The 20094-nt window shown below is 44.0% G+C and overlaps 1 protein-coding gene across 1 annotated transcript in view; it reads left to right on the top strand.

Annotated features, from left to right (window-relative positions):
* Window positions 1-20094, top strand: part of Myo3b (myosin IIIB) — a 417836-nt gene that overhangs the window by 148419 nt on the left and 249323 nt on the right. Inside the window, exon 9 of the mRNA XM_013518810.1 lies at window positions 8848-8913. Within this exon, the coding sequence (XP_013374264.1) occupies window positions 8848-8913 (66 nt within the window). The remainder of the gene's footprint in view (window positions 1-8847; window positions 8914-20094) is intronic.

Genomic DNA, 20094 nt, shown 5'->3' with positions numbered 1-20094 from the left:
TGCTTCAGGGAGAATGAGAAGATGCATCTCATGCCTTCTGTGAACATTTGTAATGTTGGGTTAGTAGCCAGGGATTAATAGAGCTTGAGAATGCCCTTTCCCTGCAAGCACAAGCCCGGGGCGATAATACTCATCATGGGGAACACATACATTGACATTCTGAGGTGACCTTAGGAGCTGACCTGTGCTGAGCTGAAAAACCAGGGGAAGTGAGCACCTTGTCATTTACTAATTGTGAAGGGTTAAGGATGGGTTTATTCTGAGCCGTGTGATTTGATGTACTAACTTTACATTTTAATGATTATGGCCTAACATTGCTGAGGGTGTTGTTTAAGGTCCAGGATCAGGTAGGTTATTGAGAATTAGAATAAAAAGATCAACAAGCTTGAAATTTAAGTACATTTTTTTGCTTTTCTCCTTATTGTCTTTTATAATTTTTTCAGTTATAATGGGATAAAATGTTATAGTTACTAATCATCAAACCTCTCCTTTTTTAGGAAGTGGTGCTCTAAAGCTGAGATGTGACTTCAGTGCTCTTTGTCTTTGTTTTCCTCTAGATAACTCCCCATCTCCTGTTCTTCTTTAAATTTCTTCTCTCCTGCTTTTCCCCACTTCAGAGAATTCACTCTGCCTGGGAGATGCCTTTCTAATGAGCATGCAGCACAGATATCTTTTCCTACCTGGAACAATTTTATAATCTTTCAGGTGTAAGGTGTAGTGTATACATTGTGATATGAATTTTCCCTCCCTCCTTCCCTCTCTTCCTCCCTCCCGTCCTTGAGACAGGGTCTTTCTTTCTGTGTTGCAAAGAGTAGCCTTGAACTTGCAATTCTCCTGCCGTAGCCGTGTGATACTGATTTCTGTATCATTTTCATATCATTTATTGATTTTCTGATTTTAAAGAAATATCTTCAATTATTTCTTTCATATTTTTTCAAATAGTTCCCTCTCCCTTTTCTGTGCTAGAAATTACCCAAGATTTATCCACAGCTTGGACTGGGCTCAAACTTGTAATCCTCCTGTCAGCAAAGTACTGGAATTACAAGTGTGTACCACCACACTCAGCTCAAATGATTTCTCTTTAGCAGAATTATAAATGTATATTTGCACACATTTTGGTTGGTGCCAAATATGTTGAGATCATTACTTAAAGATACCCGCCACTGGAACTACGTACAGCAGACATCTAGTTCCCAGCAGTAGGGCTGAACAAACCAAGATCGCCGCTCATTGTGTGTTCATAGAATGCGGCCCAGAGAGCGCTGTTCACAGTCCTCTGGCACCTTTTGCTGGTTGCTTTCTCTCGTGTGTTAGCTCAGTGGTACCCGCTGTTATGGAATTTCTCACTCTCTGAAAATGAGGTGATCAGCCAGCACCTGGTCTGTCAGCATTTCAGTTACTTGGTGGGTTCTGAGGTGTTCACCAGCACAAGCTGTTTGCCACCAAAGAGACTTCTCGAAAGTTAGAAATCGTGGTGATATGCGGCATGTGCAAGGCATGGTAGTCTTCTTTCTCTTCGTGATAGCAGGTGATGGTAAACAAAGCATAGCAGCCCATGCTGTAGAACATCATTTAGTCACAAAGTGGGTGTGAAGTCATCTCTCAGCTGTAACACTAAATGGGAAATATGCGACTTACGTGTAGCATATAGTCCCATTTCTACTGCCCTTGAGTATCTGATAAAATTAGTTTCTATTGTACTTATTATATACTTATAGCACAGGGAATCATTACATATAATATGCTAATAGCAGATGTAACTGATGTGTGTAAATGGTTAGAATACACACCATGGAAAGAATGGAAAGAATACACACCATGTTGACATGGAGAGGAGGCTGGACTGGGTTGGAAGAAAAGAAGCATCTTCCTGCTTCTTACTTCTGTGGTTCTGTACTGGAGAATATTTTACACGGAAACGGTACCATGTGTTTCAAACACACATTTTTAAATGATTAATTTTGAGCAAATGAGATGTGACTTAGGGAGAAAAGCAACTTGGACTAGGACTGGGTGTGGCACTGAGGACTGGGGCACAGGCACACGCCTAGCTACTAACTCTTCAACCTCCTTGATGGGACCCACTCATTGTAATCAGAATTGCAGCTCTGTGGCTGCAGTTCACACTCTCTGAACAGTTAATTATGCTCGTATGTCTTGCTTTATTGCTTTTATGAGTAAATAAGTAGGATTCCTTTTGAACACACCCCGAAGTCTTTCACTGTATGCTAACAATTACAAATGATTCTGCTTTAGGCTTTCTAGCTTCCTCTCCGTGCTCCCCCTTCCCTTCCCTAACACCTCCCTCCCTTGCCAACTGGTCTATGCCCCCTCTGTTCAGGACCTGCCTCAAAATTCACAACTTGCAGGAAGCCTTTCTTAATTACCTCGTGGAGAATCCTTTGCTCAGCGTTGCCTTGCTGAGAGTGTGCTTTGTTCCGGGGCTTTGCTCTGCACCTTCTGGAGGCATTGCTTGCTAATTGCTTTCTGTCATTTTTGCATATACTTTCTCTTACTCCACCTTTCAAGGTAATAGACTCCTCATGAGAGAGCTCCGGAAAACCGAGAAGTGTATGGACAGTGAAGGAAGACCCAAATTAAAAACCCAACTCTTTCACTTTTTGCTGGATCGTTTTGAGAAATGTCTTCTTTGAAGCTGTGTTTTCATTACCTGGGAAGCTGAAATACTGAGTGCCTTGGAAACTCTTGAATTTCTTAGAATTGCTCCATTTAGCTGAGCTATATGTGAAGTCCTTGACTGGGAATTTGTAGCAGCAAAAGCCTTCGATACATGATGGTCACTGGTGGTTACCTCCTTCCATCTCCAACCCGCCATGTGTGTGAATAACGTCCTGACACCAGAGAATGTCTACAATGAGAGTGAAACCAAGATGTACTTGCTCATTTTCATTATATGTGTTCAGAAACTTGGAGACCTTGGTTTCATGTGTCGAGGGTTGAGGAATACACTGTCAAATCCAGCTCATGTTGGCATTCTATTGTTCCTCAAACCCTGCTTGTTGTAGAAGATTTAGTTGGAATGTGCTCATATCTGAAAGAGCTGCTCCGTATTTGTCTAATTTTTGTGCTAGTTTGGAGCCAAGGTTCATCCTGTCCCAGTACATTTCCTACTTACAACATTCCCATGTTTGTATGCATTCATTTTTGTCACTTAGCAAAGATTTTACTGAGTGCTGGTTCGCTAGGGATTAGAGATACACAGGAAGCATTAATGGGAGCTGCCAGGTGGACAAACTGGGGAGAAGACTGGAAACTGAAGGTGCATCATGCGTAAAGCCTCTGAGGCATGAAGCAGCAGGGCCTGTTTGGGAGTCCCAAGGCCTGAGCAGTACAGTACTATGGCATCAGGTGAGCTTGGGGAAGTGGTTTGAGACGATAGTGCATAGTCTGGCGGGAAAGACCATTTGTGTATCATGCAAAGGAGCTGAAATTTCATCTCTCTGGTAGTATGAATCTGCTGAAGAATTTTTCCGCAAGGCAGTAACAAGGTATGAAGAAATCCTAGCTAATGAGTGCAAGATGAGCTGGAAGGAGAAAAAGAAGCAGGCTGCTGGAATAGTGTGGGTTTGAGAGGATGAGAGACTGAGGTGGGATGAAGGAATTAGAATCGAGAGGACTTTGTGCTTGGTTGACGCATTAGTTCTCTATCATCATGACCAATCACTGTGAACTTAGTAGCTCAAAACAATACGAATCTATTATCTGCAGTTTTCTAGGGTAGACTCAGACATGCCCTCACTGGTGTCAGTAGGCCTACACTTCTTTCTCAAGGCTTAGGGAAGAATTTATTTTCTTGCTCATTCTGATTATCAGCAGAGTTTGGTTCCTTGCTTCTGTAGAATCAAGGTCCTTTTTTCTTGTAGATATCTTCCAGGGTCTCATGGTGCCCCTTTCCACATCTTCAAAGGCAGCCATGGAGGACTGAGTTTCTGGCCCACATTTGGTCTCTCCTGCCTCTTGTTTTCTCTTTCTGCCTCCCCTTTCCACTTAAAGGACTTGCAAGATTAACCTGGGCCTGTCCAGATACCCAGGTAACTGTTCCCCATGGGGTGCACCGCCTTGATCCCATGAGCTGAGGCTCTGTGCCCGTAAGGTGGTACAGTAACTGGTCCTGAGGAATAGAATGTGCATATCTTTGCAGAAGCCGTTCTTCTGCCTTTGCCCATTGGATGTGCGGCTGAAAGAAAATGTAGAATCCAGGTTTCTGACTTGACAACCAGGCGGAATGCAGTTTTAAGGAAAGAATTTGAGTTTGGCTTTTTTGGTTTTTTTTTTTTTTGTCTGTTTTGTTTTCTTTTTGAGTCAGGGTCTTGCTATAGAGACCAGGCTGGCCTTGAACTCATGGCGATCCTCCTGCCTCAGCTTCTCAAGTGCTAGAATTACATGTGTGCACTACCATACCCAGTAAGAAGTTCCATTTGGTCTTGAATATACTGACTTTAGATGTTCCTGGAAACCTTCTAGAAGTAGATGTACCAGCCAAAAGGCAGAAGACAAAGCAAGACAGGAGACTCCGATAAGGTAGCTGTTGACACAGAGTGGCCCTTGGTGAGTGTGCAAAATGGGAAGAGAACAGGCTTCAAGAAGCATCTGGAACTGACTGTGTTCTAGGTGTAACTGTGGGAGAAACGCTCATGAGAGAAACTGAAGAATGACCTGCCTGGCCCCCTAACCAGGGTCTCTGTCCCTTACGTCCTGTCCCTTCTTTCCCTTCTACCTGGCTGCTCTCCTCCCCATCACCTGACTTTTTGCCTCATTGTTCTGTCTCTTAAAACTCAGCCTCACATTGTGCTGGGAGCCCCCTCCAGGCTGCCCCTTCACGGGGGTTCTAGTGCCAGTTCCCGCTACTGAGTCCGTTCTCTTGGGGCTTTTCAGTTGCAGGAACCCCTGTTCTCTTGGGGCTTCTCAGTTGCAGGTTTAAAACAAAAAACTTTTGAAGAGACCTGGGTTGACCCAGCCTATTTGGAGCCACACTGTGGCTTGGGTCTCCCAGTGATTTTAGGACTGACTTTCCTAAGGCCAGGTGCCCACCATGGTCCAATCAGTTGCTTCTCTGTTTCAGAAACCAGGATGAACCAGATCTATGTGTTCAGCTAATCATTTTGTTCCACAGAGACTTTGGAGGAAGAAGGTTAACTTTAGGTGGATCGCATTTGCTGGACCCAGGGTCATGTGTTCAGAGTGGGCAGACTGGCCCCTTCCCCCCAGCCTCCTGGAGGCCTAACGCTGTCTGTGGATAGGAAATGGCCCTTGTAGGAACTGAATTCTGGATCCAAACCATAGGAAGAAAGTCCAGGCAGGCAGAACTCAGAGTGAATGTAGTCATTTTCCTTCAGACTCATCTGCATTCTGCATTGCCTTGGTGTGCTTATAAACATTATCCAGAAGACAGCTAGTTATTCAGTGTTGAGGACTTGCTGACCACTCACCATTCCTCCACTGACAGCCTCTCTGCACATAGCTGGTGCTGACCCTCCCGTCATTCTGACCGTGCACTCTCAGCTTCTCTTAGAGAGAGGAGCTCCATCAAGGCTGCAGCTTACACCACAAGGTTGGGAGAGCCAACAAGGTACCCTTGCTTGTGTTTGCTATCCTTGCTGGATTGTGAGAAAACTAGGATCTGTACTGCCACATGAACAAAGAACTATAATTTTCAAATTCCTACTGGTTTTCATTATACACAGATAAGAATTTTTTTTTTTAAATGTACTTGGAATTTTTTTTTTTTTTTTTTGAGACAGGGTCTTGCCATGTAGTTCAGATCTGCCTTAAACTTACTCTGTAGCCTAGGCTGACCTCAAACTCCCAGGATTCCTCTTGCCTCAGTCTCCCAAGTGCTGGGATTACAGGCAGGTGGCACCACAACTGGCTTATACTGGGAATTAAAAGCAGGTAGCAATGAGATACACCCCCAGCCCCTTTTTATTTTTTATTTTGAGATAGAGTCTTGCTAAGTTGCCCAGGCTGGGCTTCAATTTCCAATCTTTCTGCCTTGGCCTTTCAAATAGCTGAGATTATAGCTGCCAAGCTACAGATGAGAATCTTTTACAAAATATTAAGCTGATACATGTCAGGAAGGGCAGGGACTCTGTAAGACTAAGAAAGCTCCTCTTAATCAAATTCCTCTGATGTCAGGCTTCAAAGGAGACATCTTTGAATACCTTCTTTTCACAAGGAGGCTCATGAGAGGCCATGCATGTGACTTGGGTGTTTGGTGACTGACAGGCTGCACCTAAGCAGTGGCCCTGCCCTATTTCTTGCTGGGCACTGGGCTGAAAGCAGGAAGGTAGAGAGCTCTTGACACTGTAGTGCACTCTCGTTGTTCATTTCTCATTAGACCCTTGCCAGATCATACCCGAATCTCAGCAGAGGGGATCCCCTCCATGCCAAACTAGAGGAAGAACCACAGTCAAAGGAATGTCCCAGACCCCAAGGGGTTCCTGAGGAGAAAGGGAGACAGCCATACCCTGCACCTACTCATTGGAGGTGCCGGAGGACAGGCCAGCACTGGGCCTGCTGGTGGTGTTTCAGCCAACTGTGTTTAGTCTGCCCACAGAAGACTTCTTGGTGGACATTCGTAGCTGCCTGGGGGTAAATGAAACTATTACCAGTGGACTGCTCAAGCGAGTCTCTTAGGTCACTGATCTCGGTGAGAACAGGGTGAGCAGGAAGCCCTAGAAGACCAAGGCAGGTGCAGGCCCTGCCCAGGGCTGGAGAGAAGACCTTGGAGTCCTGGTGCCAGCACTGAGGCTGCCCGCTGGGCCGAGCAGGGAAACAGGTGGGTGTTCAAACTCAGCCGGCTGGAGCCAGGGAGAACGGGGCAGTGAAACCAGTACTGAAGCTGACGTTCTCAAGGAAAGGGAAGACAGCAGATCCTGGTGGAATGAACGGGGTAAAGAGGCAGCCTCCAAAATAACAGAAGGGCCCCCTTCCCTGAGACACCTCCTAGCTGAGAGTCCAGATCACTGACTTGGCTTTTGAATCAGAGGATCTGTAGGGTAACATTAAATCCTTGCGGAACGAGGGACTCACACGCTTCTCTTACCGTTCCTCCTTCCCTTTACCGCCTGCTCTCTTCAGACCCAAAGAATCCTCGGCATTTTAACCTCAGAGTTGCTCATGATTTTTGAATCTGCCGGTATTTACCCCTCTGGGACTTGGTACATGTTGTTTCCTAACTTGGGAAAGGCTTCCCTCTCCTTCTCTGTCTTTAAAAATCTAACCTAATTGTTAGGAGCTGTCTCAATGTCATCTTCTTTATAAAGTCTTCCTGGACCTCTCTAGATTGGGTAAGCAGCCCTTAACTGTGCGCCCATAGAACTTTGTCTTTTTGTTATATCACTTATCAGGTTGTGTTCCATTCATGTGGTAGGATAATTGAAATGTTACTTGACTCGGGCATCATCTCAGCTCCCTATAACAGTGCCGGAAAGGCAGTAGAAGCTTATTTCTCTCCCCTGTTAAGGAAGACTGTGGAGAAACCATCTAGAGCTGGTGTGGCAGCTTTGCAGGGTCATCATGAACCTTGTTTCTCATTTATCTGCCCTGCCGTGCTTGGCTCATAGCTTTCATTTTCAGGTTTGTTTTATATCCACAGTAGCTGCTCAAGCCCCGACCATCAGACCTACGCTGTAAGATGCAAGAAGGGGAAAGACAAAGGATTGCATGTCTCTTAGGCAGATTTTCTGGGAATACTATACAACAATTCTACTTATATATCATTGATCAGAACTCAGTCATGTGTGCACATCGAAGGGTGAAGGAACAAGGAAATTGTAGTTTTCACTGTGGCAGCAATGTGTCAAAATAAAAACTGCATCAAAAGAAAGGAGAAGAGAGTGGACATTGAAAGGCAGATTGCAATCACACTGTCTGATACTTTTTTACTTCCAGTAGTTCTTATTGTTTCCCATTCCTCTGCCTATTGAAGCAGGCTTTGAAAGCAGGTAGAACCTAGGTTTTTTTGTTTGTTTGTTTGTTTGTTTGTTTTAAGAAAAGGATTACTTATAATGGACTTAAAATTTGCTGTCGTATTTAGATGTATAGAAATGTTATTTTTTTATTTGCTAAACTTGACTCACCTACAAACCCTTATTTCTATTAATGGCTGGGGAAAGAAGTCTTGTTAAATGTGATACAGTCAGTGCTGTTTTAAAATTGAGTCTCTTTGGATTGACTATTGGGTTGTATGCAGGGCTTGTCTCTTCCTCCTTCTTGCATCCTCCCCAGGAGCTGGTCTGTTATTTTCTCCTTCTCAGACCTTCAAAATTAGGGACGGGATACATCCTACCCCTCTCTGCCCAGAAGCCTTTGGGGCTGGTCTTCTTTTTCTAGTGTCTGTTGCAGAAGTCAGCACATGGGAAACAGTTAAAAATGTGACTGATGCATTTATGAGTCTACTTTAGATGCTTCACATAATTAATTCAAATGGTACCATAATGATCGGAAAGTCCTGTACAATTAAAAGTCTATTTTTCTGAAGCTTCTAGCACTATACTTGTCTCTTTCTTTTAGCGCTGATGCTTCTCTGCTGTCCCTAATGTGACCTGTGCATTCGCCTTGTGCCTCATTTCATGCCTGTCTCTGATCTGTGGAGCTTTCACAGGTGCTGAGAGCTGGGGACACGGGAAGCTTTCAGTCAGTGACACACAGCAACAGGCCATGGGACTTTATGAGTTGTCACTGAGAATGGCTCCCATCTCAGAAGGAAAGGAATAGAGCTGATCACAGCTATGTACAAGGCCATCAATAAAGACAAGTTGTTATTTTGCCTTTTACTGAACTTGTACCATTTTTTAAAAGAAAAAAATTGCTTTTGTTTTTCAGAAATCCTCCACCCACCTTACTGCATCCAGAAAACTGGTGTGAGGAATTCAACCACTTTATTTCACAGTGAGTATTTTCTGAAAATTGCTTATCTAGCAGGGCTTGAACAGTGACTGGAGAAAAATCCGAGCTGTGGAATTTACTTGACATTAGAAGTTGCTATGCTTATCAGCTCATTAGGATGCAGGATTTGTTCCAGTAAATGATAGAAGATGCCTCTACTGGATTTGAAAACTCAGGAGTTCCTTTTGACTTGGCTATAATCAGTGCTGTGATCACATGAACCTCAGTTATCCAAAAACCTATGCTGGTGTGGGCCTAACATTGCCATCTTGCTGTGTTTGATGAAGCAGGAGACTCAACATCTAAAAATCCCTTGATCACTGTGGGACCAGAGAGAAGACAAAGGTGAACAGGCCCAACAGGATTTGCAGCATGGCTGTTGGGCTTCGCTCTAGGATCTGTGGTATCCAGTTACCGAAATGACTGAAGGGACAAATTAGGAGCTTGGGCCTGGGACATCAAAGTGAGGCAGCGTAGCCCAGGCTGGAGGTATGGAAAACAAGGTGAAATGCCAGCTGATGGTGGGAGCTATGCAGCTAGGCCATATTTAGTAAAACTAAGACAGCACAACCGACAGTGACTTTGACAGGGCGACTCTTGCTGGGATTGTAGGCTTTTCCTCCTGCCAGAGAACCTCACTGGTCCCAAATATGCAGCGGATTCTCAGTCTGGAGGAGGCCATGAGGCCCCAGGCTAGGGCCTGGTGAATCATGAGGATGGAACTGTGGACTGGGCATTAAATCCAAGCCCAGGGGCAGGGTCTGGAAAGAGGTACCCCCAGCACCTAATACACCAAACAGGTTTCAGAGGTCATGGGAGGTGAAAAGAAGTGACCAGGTAGCTGACAGACATACAGTAGGGAAGGTCAATACACAATTCTTCATCTATGCCTGTATGTAGACTTCGCCTCCACAGTCTGGGCCACCAAACTAACTGGATGTCTCAATTGTCCTCCTTAATCACACTTGGAGGTCTATAGTCCTTTATCTACAATCCCAAAATCCAAACAGCTCTGAAAAATGGGAGTTCTTTTATAGTTGAGTTACTTAGCAGCAAAACCTGACCTTACATGAACTGATTTAATGGCAAGGCATGACCTGAGCGGATGTGAGGCTATTTATAGTCATTATTTATCTTACTTAGTATGAATATTCATGCGTTTTGCCACAGATATTTTACTGTTTGATTACAGTACGCTGCCCCTGCTCCTGCTGGAAATATTACATAATATACAGTAAATGTACCAGTTTACTTGTCAAAATTTGATGTAATTTGAAATTCTAACCATGTTTGGCCCCCCAAGGGTTTGCATAAGTGGTGTGAACCTGTATTTCATTTTCATTTCAAATGCAATATAGTTCAGAATCCCTAAAATTATTTGGTCATCCAATCCATTTTGGACATGTGCCCTGTTCCTCCGGAGATGGGAGCAGAAAAGAGCTCACAGAACTACCAAGAGAGGCTGTACTGGAACATAACCACGAAGTTCAAGGCCAGGGGTGGGGGACGTGTCCTTGTCTCTCTAGCCCGGCTCCTACAGTTTAGCAGAATGCACCAGGGACAGCTATGAGTCAGGGGATGTTGGGCCAGGACAGAGAGGAACAACAGCGTAGAACAGAGGAAAAGCCACTTCCCAAAGGTTGGAAGCCACGGGAGAAAGTGGAGAGAACAAGAACTGAAGACTCCCTGATGGTTTGGGTTCGCATTTCACACCACCCCAGAGAGAAACCTGGGGCTAAGTTTCCAGTGAGTTGCTGGCAAAAAAACAGAGGAAAGATTTTTCATTTCTTTGCTGCACAGCTACCCTTGATTGACCTTCTCCAAGGTGTTGGCCTAGAAAAATCCATTACATATTCACTAATACACCTTCTCCTTCTGAGCTCTCCTGGTGCCCCTAGGATGTGATTTGACTCACAAGTTTGGCTGCGGTGTACTTATTCAAGGGTATGTTTGTGTTCTTATACCAAGCACGCTATTGCTTGGATGGATTTGAAAATAAGGGAGTCTAACTGATGGCAGGGTTAAGACTTTTAGGGCTACCTACAATATAAAAATCTCTCCTTGCTACTGATATTCCCTTATGGCAAATCTTATTTCATGCCATTTCCAATCTACTTATGTTTTCCGTAATTTTGAGGATTGCAGATGCAATTTTAGTTTTAGTTTTAAAAAGACCTACAGTGGGGGCTGGGGAGTTAGCTCAGCAGCAAAGCGCCTGCCTGGCAAGCGCAAGGTCGTGAGTTCGGTTCCTGGTACCAGAGAAAAACAAAAAAAAAAAAAAAAAAAAAAAAAAAGACCTACAGTGTTATGGAGGGTAAACACAGGCAGTAATACTTTTGAGTATGCAGGGTCAAAGCCAAACACACTGCAAATACCGAGAAGGGAGAGTCTGAACAGTCCTAATGAACCAAGGAGAACAAATGGAAACTAAATGATTGTGTGCTTTACTACTAATTTGAGATATGGAAATATGTCATCAGTCTTTTCTTTCTTTAGTAACTTTTCTTTATTGTTTTTTATTAGTAAAAATATTATGCATTATAGATGTACATGGATTCTTTCTTGACTTTAGTCCTTCAATCCTATTTTTCCCATAAAATCTGATATTTCATCTGTGACTTCTCCTTCTACAGTATTTAGGGATGGGGGAACTGATCATTATATTTTATGTCTTTGGAGAGAAATTTTTCCAAATAATAACCTTTGGTTTCATAAATGAGACTGCTGGGTCTAGACTGCCGTCACTCAGCCTGCCAGATGCAATTTGGCCAAATCCGATTTCATTATTCAAATCTCTAATTAAATATAAACAATGACACTCTTGGGTGTGAAATGCCTATTTAAAGACAGAGCCTTACTTTGCTTTTATACTTACCTTGCTCATATTGGGAAGGAAGGATGGAGGATTAAGACCCTTGGGTTGTAAGATAAAAAGGCCAAATTATTGGAAGGACTGGGGTGGGGAAGATGATTGATTTTAATCTGGTGATTTTAGGAAAAGTGTTTTTAACCTGAATTTTTCAGATAATTGCTTCATTTGCCTTTGTCAACCCAGGCACAGAATATCATGTTAAACTGAACAGATTCTGTCTAAAGAATGAACAGGATTAGAAATTTCCGAACATCTTTAAAACCTTTGGTTCCACGTCTTCGTGTAGCTGGTGAACCATCCTGATTCAGTCCTTTAGTTCTTTCTTGGTGCACACTGGGCACTGCTCAGCAGAGGACCTGGAAGACATCTTATTGGCTGCTGGGCTCTGAGTGAGTTGGGTTGGCTGCGGCCTAGTGACTGTAGCAGTGTGGACAGGGCCTGCTCCTGTGTGTGTGTGTGTGTGTCAGAGAAAATGAGGGGGATGTAGCTTTGTAGCTTAGTGTTTTTCAGATTTGCTTCTAGCCTCCTTATTCGGAGATAGTAAGAGAGCTTTTTAAAAGGGCCTAAAAGTCTAAAATCCTATTAGCAAGCCTGTCTTGGGGTTAAAAAAAAAGAAACAAAACCATCACCCTGTTTGATTCTGAACCTTTGGTTGTTAGTGATAATTGACTCATTTATATGTGTTAGTTATGCGTTTGTCAAAGCATGACTCCTGACAGCTTAGTTATGACAAATTAGACGTGATGCTCACATAAATTCTGCACTGCTTTTTATCCATATACTGGGGCCCTGCCTGATGTTTTTTGTCACCTCTATAATGTGTGGTTGGCTTTGTAGAGATTTCATTATCAGCCCTTTCCCCGATGGCTAACACTATTTGCATAACAAGTTTATCTGGTTCAAGTACCAGCCAGACTTGTGCTTTGGCAGGAGGCTCTATTCAAAAGTAGCATTTTGATAAGATAACCATAATTTTCATTTTGCCAGTTTCACCTTGGTCCTCATGGATGCTGTTTTTTCCTCTCTCAAGTTCAAACTGATGTAAGGTCTTTGGATGAAACTACAAAAACAGTTTCCCAGCCCTTGGTCAAAAGGTATTTGTGAGCTATACTCTTTTGTTTTATCTCTGAAGCTGTTGAGATTTCATTAGGGCTTAGATTTAAGACTCCTCATCAGTGGCTCTTGAGCTGATTAGTGAGACAATAAAGATGGATTTTCTTTGGTCAAGGGCAAGTCCACCAGGAGCATGATGGCCGCTCAGCTTTGGATTTAATGATGAGGACTATATGATCACTCACACATAAACTGCTTTCTCGGAGTGCCTGCTGAGCAGTGCAGGGGAGAGAAAGTAATTCCCACCCATTGTACAGTTCATAACTGAGACCTCTATAGACAGATTAACAAGAGAAAAGCATAACAAATGTATTTAATATAAGTTTTACATGACAGGAGAGCTTTCAGAAGTGAAGTTCCAAAGACTCAGGGAGAAGTGTATTGCTATGCTTAGGTTTGAAGAAGGGACAGTCACGTAGAAATGTGATCGACACAAAAGGGCCATGACTGACTGGTAATAAACTGGGAGGAACTTGACAAGGCCTGTCTGACTCTTCGTGATCTGTCAGTATAACGTTCCATTCTCCAGGTGTAGGGCAGGACACCTATCACACGAGAGTCTTCAAAAGAGAAGAGAGTAGGAGAGGGTCAGAGTGATGGTCTTGTTTTTGTGTTTCTGTATCTTTTGTAATTTCCTTCAGCTTGGAATATTCAGTATGCGAGGTGCTATGCTGGAAGTGTGGGTGGTGGTGTGTTCTGCCCTTCTGCAGTGAGCACACAGGTGTGTCTGTTTCCCAGCAGGAACAGTGTGACTGAGCCTTGCTATCTAGTCCCAGAGGGCGGAGGCAGGCTTTTCCTAGTGCTCCAGATGAGGCAGAAATGGGTATATGCATTTGTGCTGAATGTTAACAAGATGAGATCACTCTGAGCTATGGAAATGAATGGGTATTTGCATATGTTTATTTCTTAAAAACTGAAACTTGCTTTCTCTGTAGGCCTGAATGTTGATAAAGCTAACCGTTTGGGAGACGGTTGTTTCCTTGGCACTGATTGCATTCCCCTAAGGCAGCAATTCTCAGCTCTTGCCTATTTCCGTTTGTTGTTTTTAAGGCTGCCTGATTCCACATGGCTTTACAACGTCAAAGAACATTAATTCCAAAGATAAATGTCCCAGCTCAGTAATTTATCAATTTCCACAAATATTCCTGACTTCTTACATCTTATTGGATTCTTAAGAGGCCGTGCGAAGGGTTAACACCTCCTGGAGCAGGATACAATAACCTTTATTTACATTACTTCACAAATTGGTAATCTTAATTACAGTGAGGAGCAGCATCTCCGGCGACACACTCTCCATTTTAGATTTACTTAGCCAATGATTAGCTATTACGGCTTCTTCAATTAATTAGCATCTCTTGAGCTACAGGGAATTAGTGAATTAATAAAAATTCATGGAGAAGCTCAGAATAAAAAATTCTAATTTAATACCCTCCAAATTTAATACCTTTCGCTTCTTACTATATACTGATCAATACACTTATAAATGCATCTTTTGAAAAATTGGGGGTTCCCCCTGACTTCTTCATGAGAACAAATGAAGTATGAATTGCAAGGTTGTGCCTCCTGGAAGACCCTCGAGTGCATTTCCTCATAGATCATGCACTGTAGCCAGGGCTGATTTGATCTCGCTTATAGACTCAGCTGATACCGTCTGATTTTCTCAGAGCAAGCTGAGAAGTGACTGAGAACGGCTGGAAGCTTGAAGCAGTGTGGTGTCCACAGTTCCAGCGCACAGGAACATTTCGTCTTCCTGGAACTACGGTAATGCAAGAGAAATGAGGGCCTGGGCCTCATCCAAGAGACCCAGAATAGTAAAACGGGTAATCCAGACTCGAGTCAGCACATTCTGTTCACTTCCTGACAGATGCTGGGTTTAGATCTTGTGAGAAACCAGATCGGCAGCATATGTCATAGATTTCACACCAGTGCCGGGGGCACGTTGTTAGCTGGCTTCTGCGGCTGCGCTGTGAATTCACTGAAATGTTGCGTACCGCTTTCCTCATACTGGCCTTCTCTTCTTTTAAATTTCTTTTTTCTTTTTAAAAAATCATACTTGATTTTCATAATGTAAATCATCTGCGGTGAATATAAAGAGAAGTGACAGTGATCTGAGCCCTGTGTGTATCTGTGTGTGTGTGTGTGTGTGTGTGTGTGTGTGCCCCCTTACACTGGACTAGTGGCCCACATGTCCCTTTACCCCAGAGTGCCACCCAGATGGTCATCAGGAAGCGGCACTGTGGAGGGCAGCTATATCACTGGCTGTTCAAACGTGGGAAAGGTATTTAACCTCCTGATCCTTGGTCTTCATTTGTCAAATCTGGGCGGAGCATGGGGTTACCGTGAGAATTATCTGATGTGTACATAGAGCCCTGCAAATAACAGCTGACATATGTAACACTCACTCAAGCCAGGCACTGTTCTCTACAGGCCTGTAATTCCCTTCACTCTGATGATCCTAAGAGCTATTTCTACTGTTAGCTCCATTTTATAGAAATTCAGGGAGACAGAGGCCAGGAGTCTCAGGAACATTGCCAGTAAGAGGTAGAGCTGGGATTTGAACTCCAGAAGACCTGTTCCTGGATTCCTCTCTCCCAGAGGTTATTATTACTTGCATTGCCCTTTGCATTTGGTTTCTACCACTATGTTGAAAATGCTTGTGAAAGTGGCACCTTGACACCTCTGCCACATTTCACTTTGTTGCTTACTGTTTTTTTTTATTTAGACTGCAGCTATCTGGCTTTCATAAGTCCAGGTCTCTAACACACACACACACACACACACACACACACACACACACACACACACGGTCCTCTCCCTTTACCACAACATCACTATTTATTCACCCTGCAAGCTCACCCTGGGAGGAGCAGGAGCTAACACTGACCATCCCTCTTCACTCTGTGGCATTCTCCCTGCCCGCCACGTCCAGGGAGGCCACACCAGGGCAGCTCCTAGGTCCCTGGTGTCAGCCATAGGCTCCTGCAGTGGGACAGAGCAGGTGCAGAGAAGGGAAATGGATACTAGGACTTGGTGCTCCGGAGCGGAAAGAGAGTGAAACTTGACTAATCTTTCAGGGTATTAAAAAATATATATTTGAGAGATTAAGAGCACAAGATCTAAGTCAAATCATGTTCTAACATTGTTGTTTATGATTTTAACCTGGAGCAAGTTACTGTACTGAGCCTTAGTTTTATCTGTAAAATGGGAATGATAATAGTTACATGGTGATAACCAACACCAGTATGTGATAGAAAACCCCAAATATCAGTGGCCTAGTGTAGAGTTTTGTTTTTCTCTCACATGAGTCAAGTCCTGGGCCACACAAGAACTGCTTGTGTGGCAGAGCCAGTTGCAGCCCCCTGGGCCTGGTTCTCCTGCTGCTCCACTCCCGAGGGTGCCTCATGGAACAAAGTAGCTGCCATTAATGGGCTTATTACCATTCATGCTCTTATTTCCATTAGATGGAAGGAGAGAAAAACACAGTCTTCTTACTTCAAGACCTGCTGGGAGTTTTAGATAGCACATCCTTGGCCACAGCTGTATCATGTAGCCACGCCTACCTGCAGAGGAAGTTGAGGAAGTAGTGTTTGAGTCAGTCATCCGTTTGCTCATGTTACCGCAGGGCTCTAAGCAAAGCACAGCGCGTGGAAACAGCCTGCAGGCTGGATGATGCCACGTGATGGGGAGGTGGCAAGAATTAAGTGAGACACAGAGGCGGAGGCTGACCAGTGCTAGAGATGGGCACCGCCTTCTGCTGTCTAGTAACCATCCGCGCTAGCTCACAGCAGCGGTGCCACCCAAGGAAATGGGGGAGTCAGGAAGGTGAGCGGGCAGAGCCCTCCCGGTGATAAATCACAGCAGAAGAGGGTGTTGAGGGTTGGGGAGACAGCCGGGTGACCATGTTTGTGGCCCTCCTGGGCCGTGACCCCGAGCTGTGATGCCTCCTGTGTCCTACGTCGCTCCCGCCTGGCCCTGCTCTTTCGGTCCGTGGCTCCCATAGCTGCCAAGGCTGCTTCCATGGCGGGGCTCCCGCAGGCTCTGGTGCAGAAGGAAGGATGGCTCTGGGTCAGGGAGACATTTAATTAAAAATGGAAACCCAGACCCATGTCACCAGTCCTATAGTCTTCTTGCCCAGTGATGATTTTTGTCAGAGATAAAAATAACAGATATAGCCTTTTGGCTATGATGATGAAAGGGGTTTGTGTGTTTTTAAAATGGATTCAACATTTATAACAGCAGAATTAAATGTAATAAGTTGCCTTAGAATCTCTGGTCTTCCGTCTTATCTGTATGTGGTTTCCACTCACCTCTGAGTTTTTTAATTCAGAGTTTCTTTTTTTTTTTTTGTAGCCCAGGCTGCCCTCAAACTCACAGTGTTCCTCCTGCCTCAACCTCCCAAGTGCTGGGATTACAGGCGTGCGCCATTACACTGGCATTCAGAGCTTCTTAAGGTCATCAAATACATATTATTTTAGTTGTCATAGTGGGTTAGTGAATGGGGGAAAAAACACAATTTTGACATAAAAGTCTATCAATTTTTTTTTTCCTGAAAGAAGGATTTAATTTAAAAGATTATATTTTTAGCCAGGTATGGTGGGAATTTTGGCATTGTGGGAGGCTGAGGCAGGAGGATCACAAGTTTCACTCCAGCTTGGGCAACTTAGAGAGATCCTGTCTCAAAATAAAAAATAAAAATAAGAAAGGGTGGGGGACCTAGCTCAGTGTGGGGTCCCTGGCTCCACAAAAAACAAAGTATCACAAAAGACAGACAAACCAATCTGTATTGTAATGAGTAATGGGACTCCTTCTCTTTAAGAGTCCAGAAGCTGGAAACTTGAGGTTTCAGAAGAACTCCAAACACTGGGGCAGAAAGCATGGCTTTGGTCACCCATCCAGGTTGTGGTTTGAACTGTGTCCTCTCAAAATCCGTATGTTGAAAAAATTGGAATCCTCAGTATCCCACACCCAGAATGTGGCTGTATTTGGAAACAGGGCCATGGGGGGTATAGTTAGTTAAGATGAGGCCATACGGGTGTAAGGCAGCCCTCGATTCTGTATGACTACTGTCCTTATAAAAAGGGAAAGTGTGGACACAGACCCATAGAGAAAGCATCACGTGAAGACTAGAGTCAGGCAGTCAGAAACCAAGGAAGAACCTGAGTCAAGGAGGCAGGGCGGAGCAGACCCTCTCTGGGCTTCGGAGAAAACATGGCCTTGCTGTCACTGAGACCGTGGACTTCCCGCCTCCGAGCTGGGAAATAATAAATGTCTGTTTAAGCCGCTCAGTTTGTGATACTGTATTACAGCAGCTCATGAATATTATATTCATGACTGCGAGGCTGAAGGACCTTAAGTCATTTGGTAATCCAAGCCTCTATTTCCTAACCTGTGGGTGAGGACAGTAGTGTTCATTGAGAGGGTCAAGTGAATACCGTACTGTAGCACATCATTATAATGCCAAGCCTTAGCACTGCACCATAAGGTTGTAAAATATGCATCTGATAGTACTGGTTTATGTTAAATTCTCCCTCCTAAATAGACTGCATAACTGGGGAATTTCAGTATTTTTCTGGCCTTTATAGAGGGCTTCAGGAACTAAATAAATGTCTAGCATTAAGATTTCTTGGTCACATGCGTCTTTCCCAGTGGAACAAATTGTCATAGAAAACTACAGCTAATTTGTATCATCTTGGATCCTACACTGAGTGACAGGTCGGTCACCTTCCTGGCATGCTGTGTTGAGAAGGATTCTGAGGTCGCATCTAGGGAGAGTGCCCTGATCTCTGAGTGATATTTCCCAAGGGCTTACTGTAGCTCCTGCTTTTGTGGACATAGAATTCCATGTCTTTTTAATTATGACCAAGTTTTCTGCTATGTGAAAATCTTTATCTAGAGCAAAATTAACCAAAGAAAGCTAGTTAACTTATATTTAACGAAATCAGATGCAGCCTAAATAATGCATGAGAAATAAAACAAAATCAGTTAAATAAATTTGGAGTTCTCTGTGAAAACAGTACGGGCAATTTTTTTTCAGTACTAGGAATTGAACCTGGGGTGCTCCTCCTCGGAGCTACACCTCTAATCCCCACCTCTTTTTAAAATTTTGAGACAGGTTCCTCCTGAGTTGTCCAGGCTAGCCTCAAACTTGCAATCCTCCTGCCTCAGCCTCCTGAGTAGCTGGAATTACAGGCATGAGCCACTGCACCTGGAAGATAATTGTAACAATAAGCTTTCTTTTTCATATTGCTGGAGATCAAACCTAGGACCTCACTTGCTAGGCAAGTGCTCTACCACTGAGCCACATTCCCTGGCCCTCACAGCAACCTTCATTTAAAGCTGATTGTCAGATGTTGCGCATCCGAATCTGTGAAATGTTCTTTACCATGCTGCCACATGAAACAGGTTACTGTTCAGAAGGGAAGCTGAGCTTCTTTGAAGGGAAGTGACAGGCTTTCGGCTTCCCAGCTAGCTCCTGGCAAAGCTAGGATTCAAACTCAGGTCTCTTCTGAGGCTCAAGATGCTGGTGTGTATGTATGTGTGTTCCACTGATGTCAGATCCACAGAGCATAGTGTTAACCACTTAAAAATGAGCAACTCGGTGCATTTAGTACATCCACAGTGTTATGCAGCCACCTCTTCTAGCTAGTTCCAGAATGTTTTTATCACTCCACAAAAAAACCCTAGATCCCTGATAAGTATTCCTACTTCCCACACCCCTGCAGCCCCTGACAGCCAGCGGTTTTACTTTCCATCTCTATTGGTTTATTTATTCTGTACATTTCATATAAATCAAAGGATACAATAGACAACCTTAGGGAGTGGCTCCTTTCACTTAGTATACAATGTTTCTGAGTTCCATCCGGATTGTACTGTGTATCAGCACTTCACTCCTTTTTCATGGCTGAATAATATTGCTTATATAGTACGTTTTTGAGGCAGAATTTTAGCAGTCACCCCTGCATCCCTCTCCTCTTGGAGACAGCAAGGGAGCTTAAGTGTGGCTACTCCAGCACCTCCTCCACTTCCCTTGTCCTTCACATGGTGCCACGGGCGGCCACACTGCTGTAGTTCTAGGAGCTCTCCCTCTACTCTCCTTGCACCTATAGAAGCCAGGAGAGTTTGGACATGGTCTCCTGATGTCAGGGGCCAGACCACTCAGTGACCCTAGAAGTCAGAGTATGGGCTGTGGCCTAGTATGT

This window comes from Chinchilla lanigera, unplaced genomic scaffold, assembly GCF_000276665.1.
Source record: "Chinchilla lanigera isolate Chin_1 unplaced genomic scaffold, ChiLan1.0 scaffold00048, whole genome shotgun sequence".
Classification (NCBI taxonomy): domain Eukaryota; kingdom Metazoa; phylum Chordata; class Mammalia; order Rodentia; family Chinchillidae; genus Chinchilla; species Chinchilla lanigera.
The sequence above is the reverse complement of the archived record's forward strand: the minus strand, read 5'-3'. Positions and strand labels throughout refer to the sequence as shown.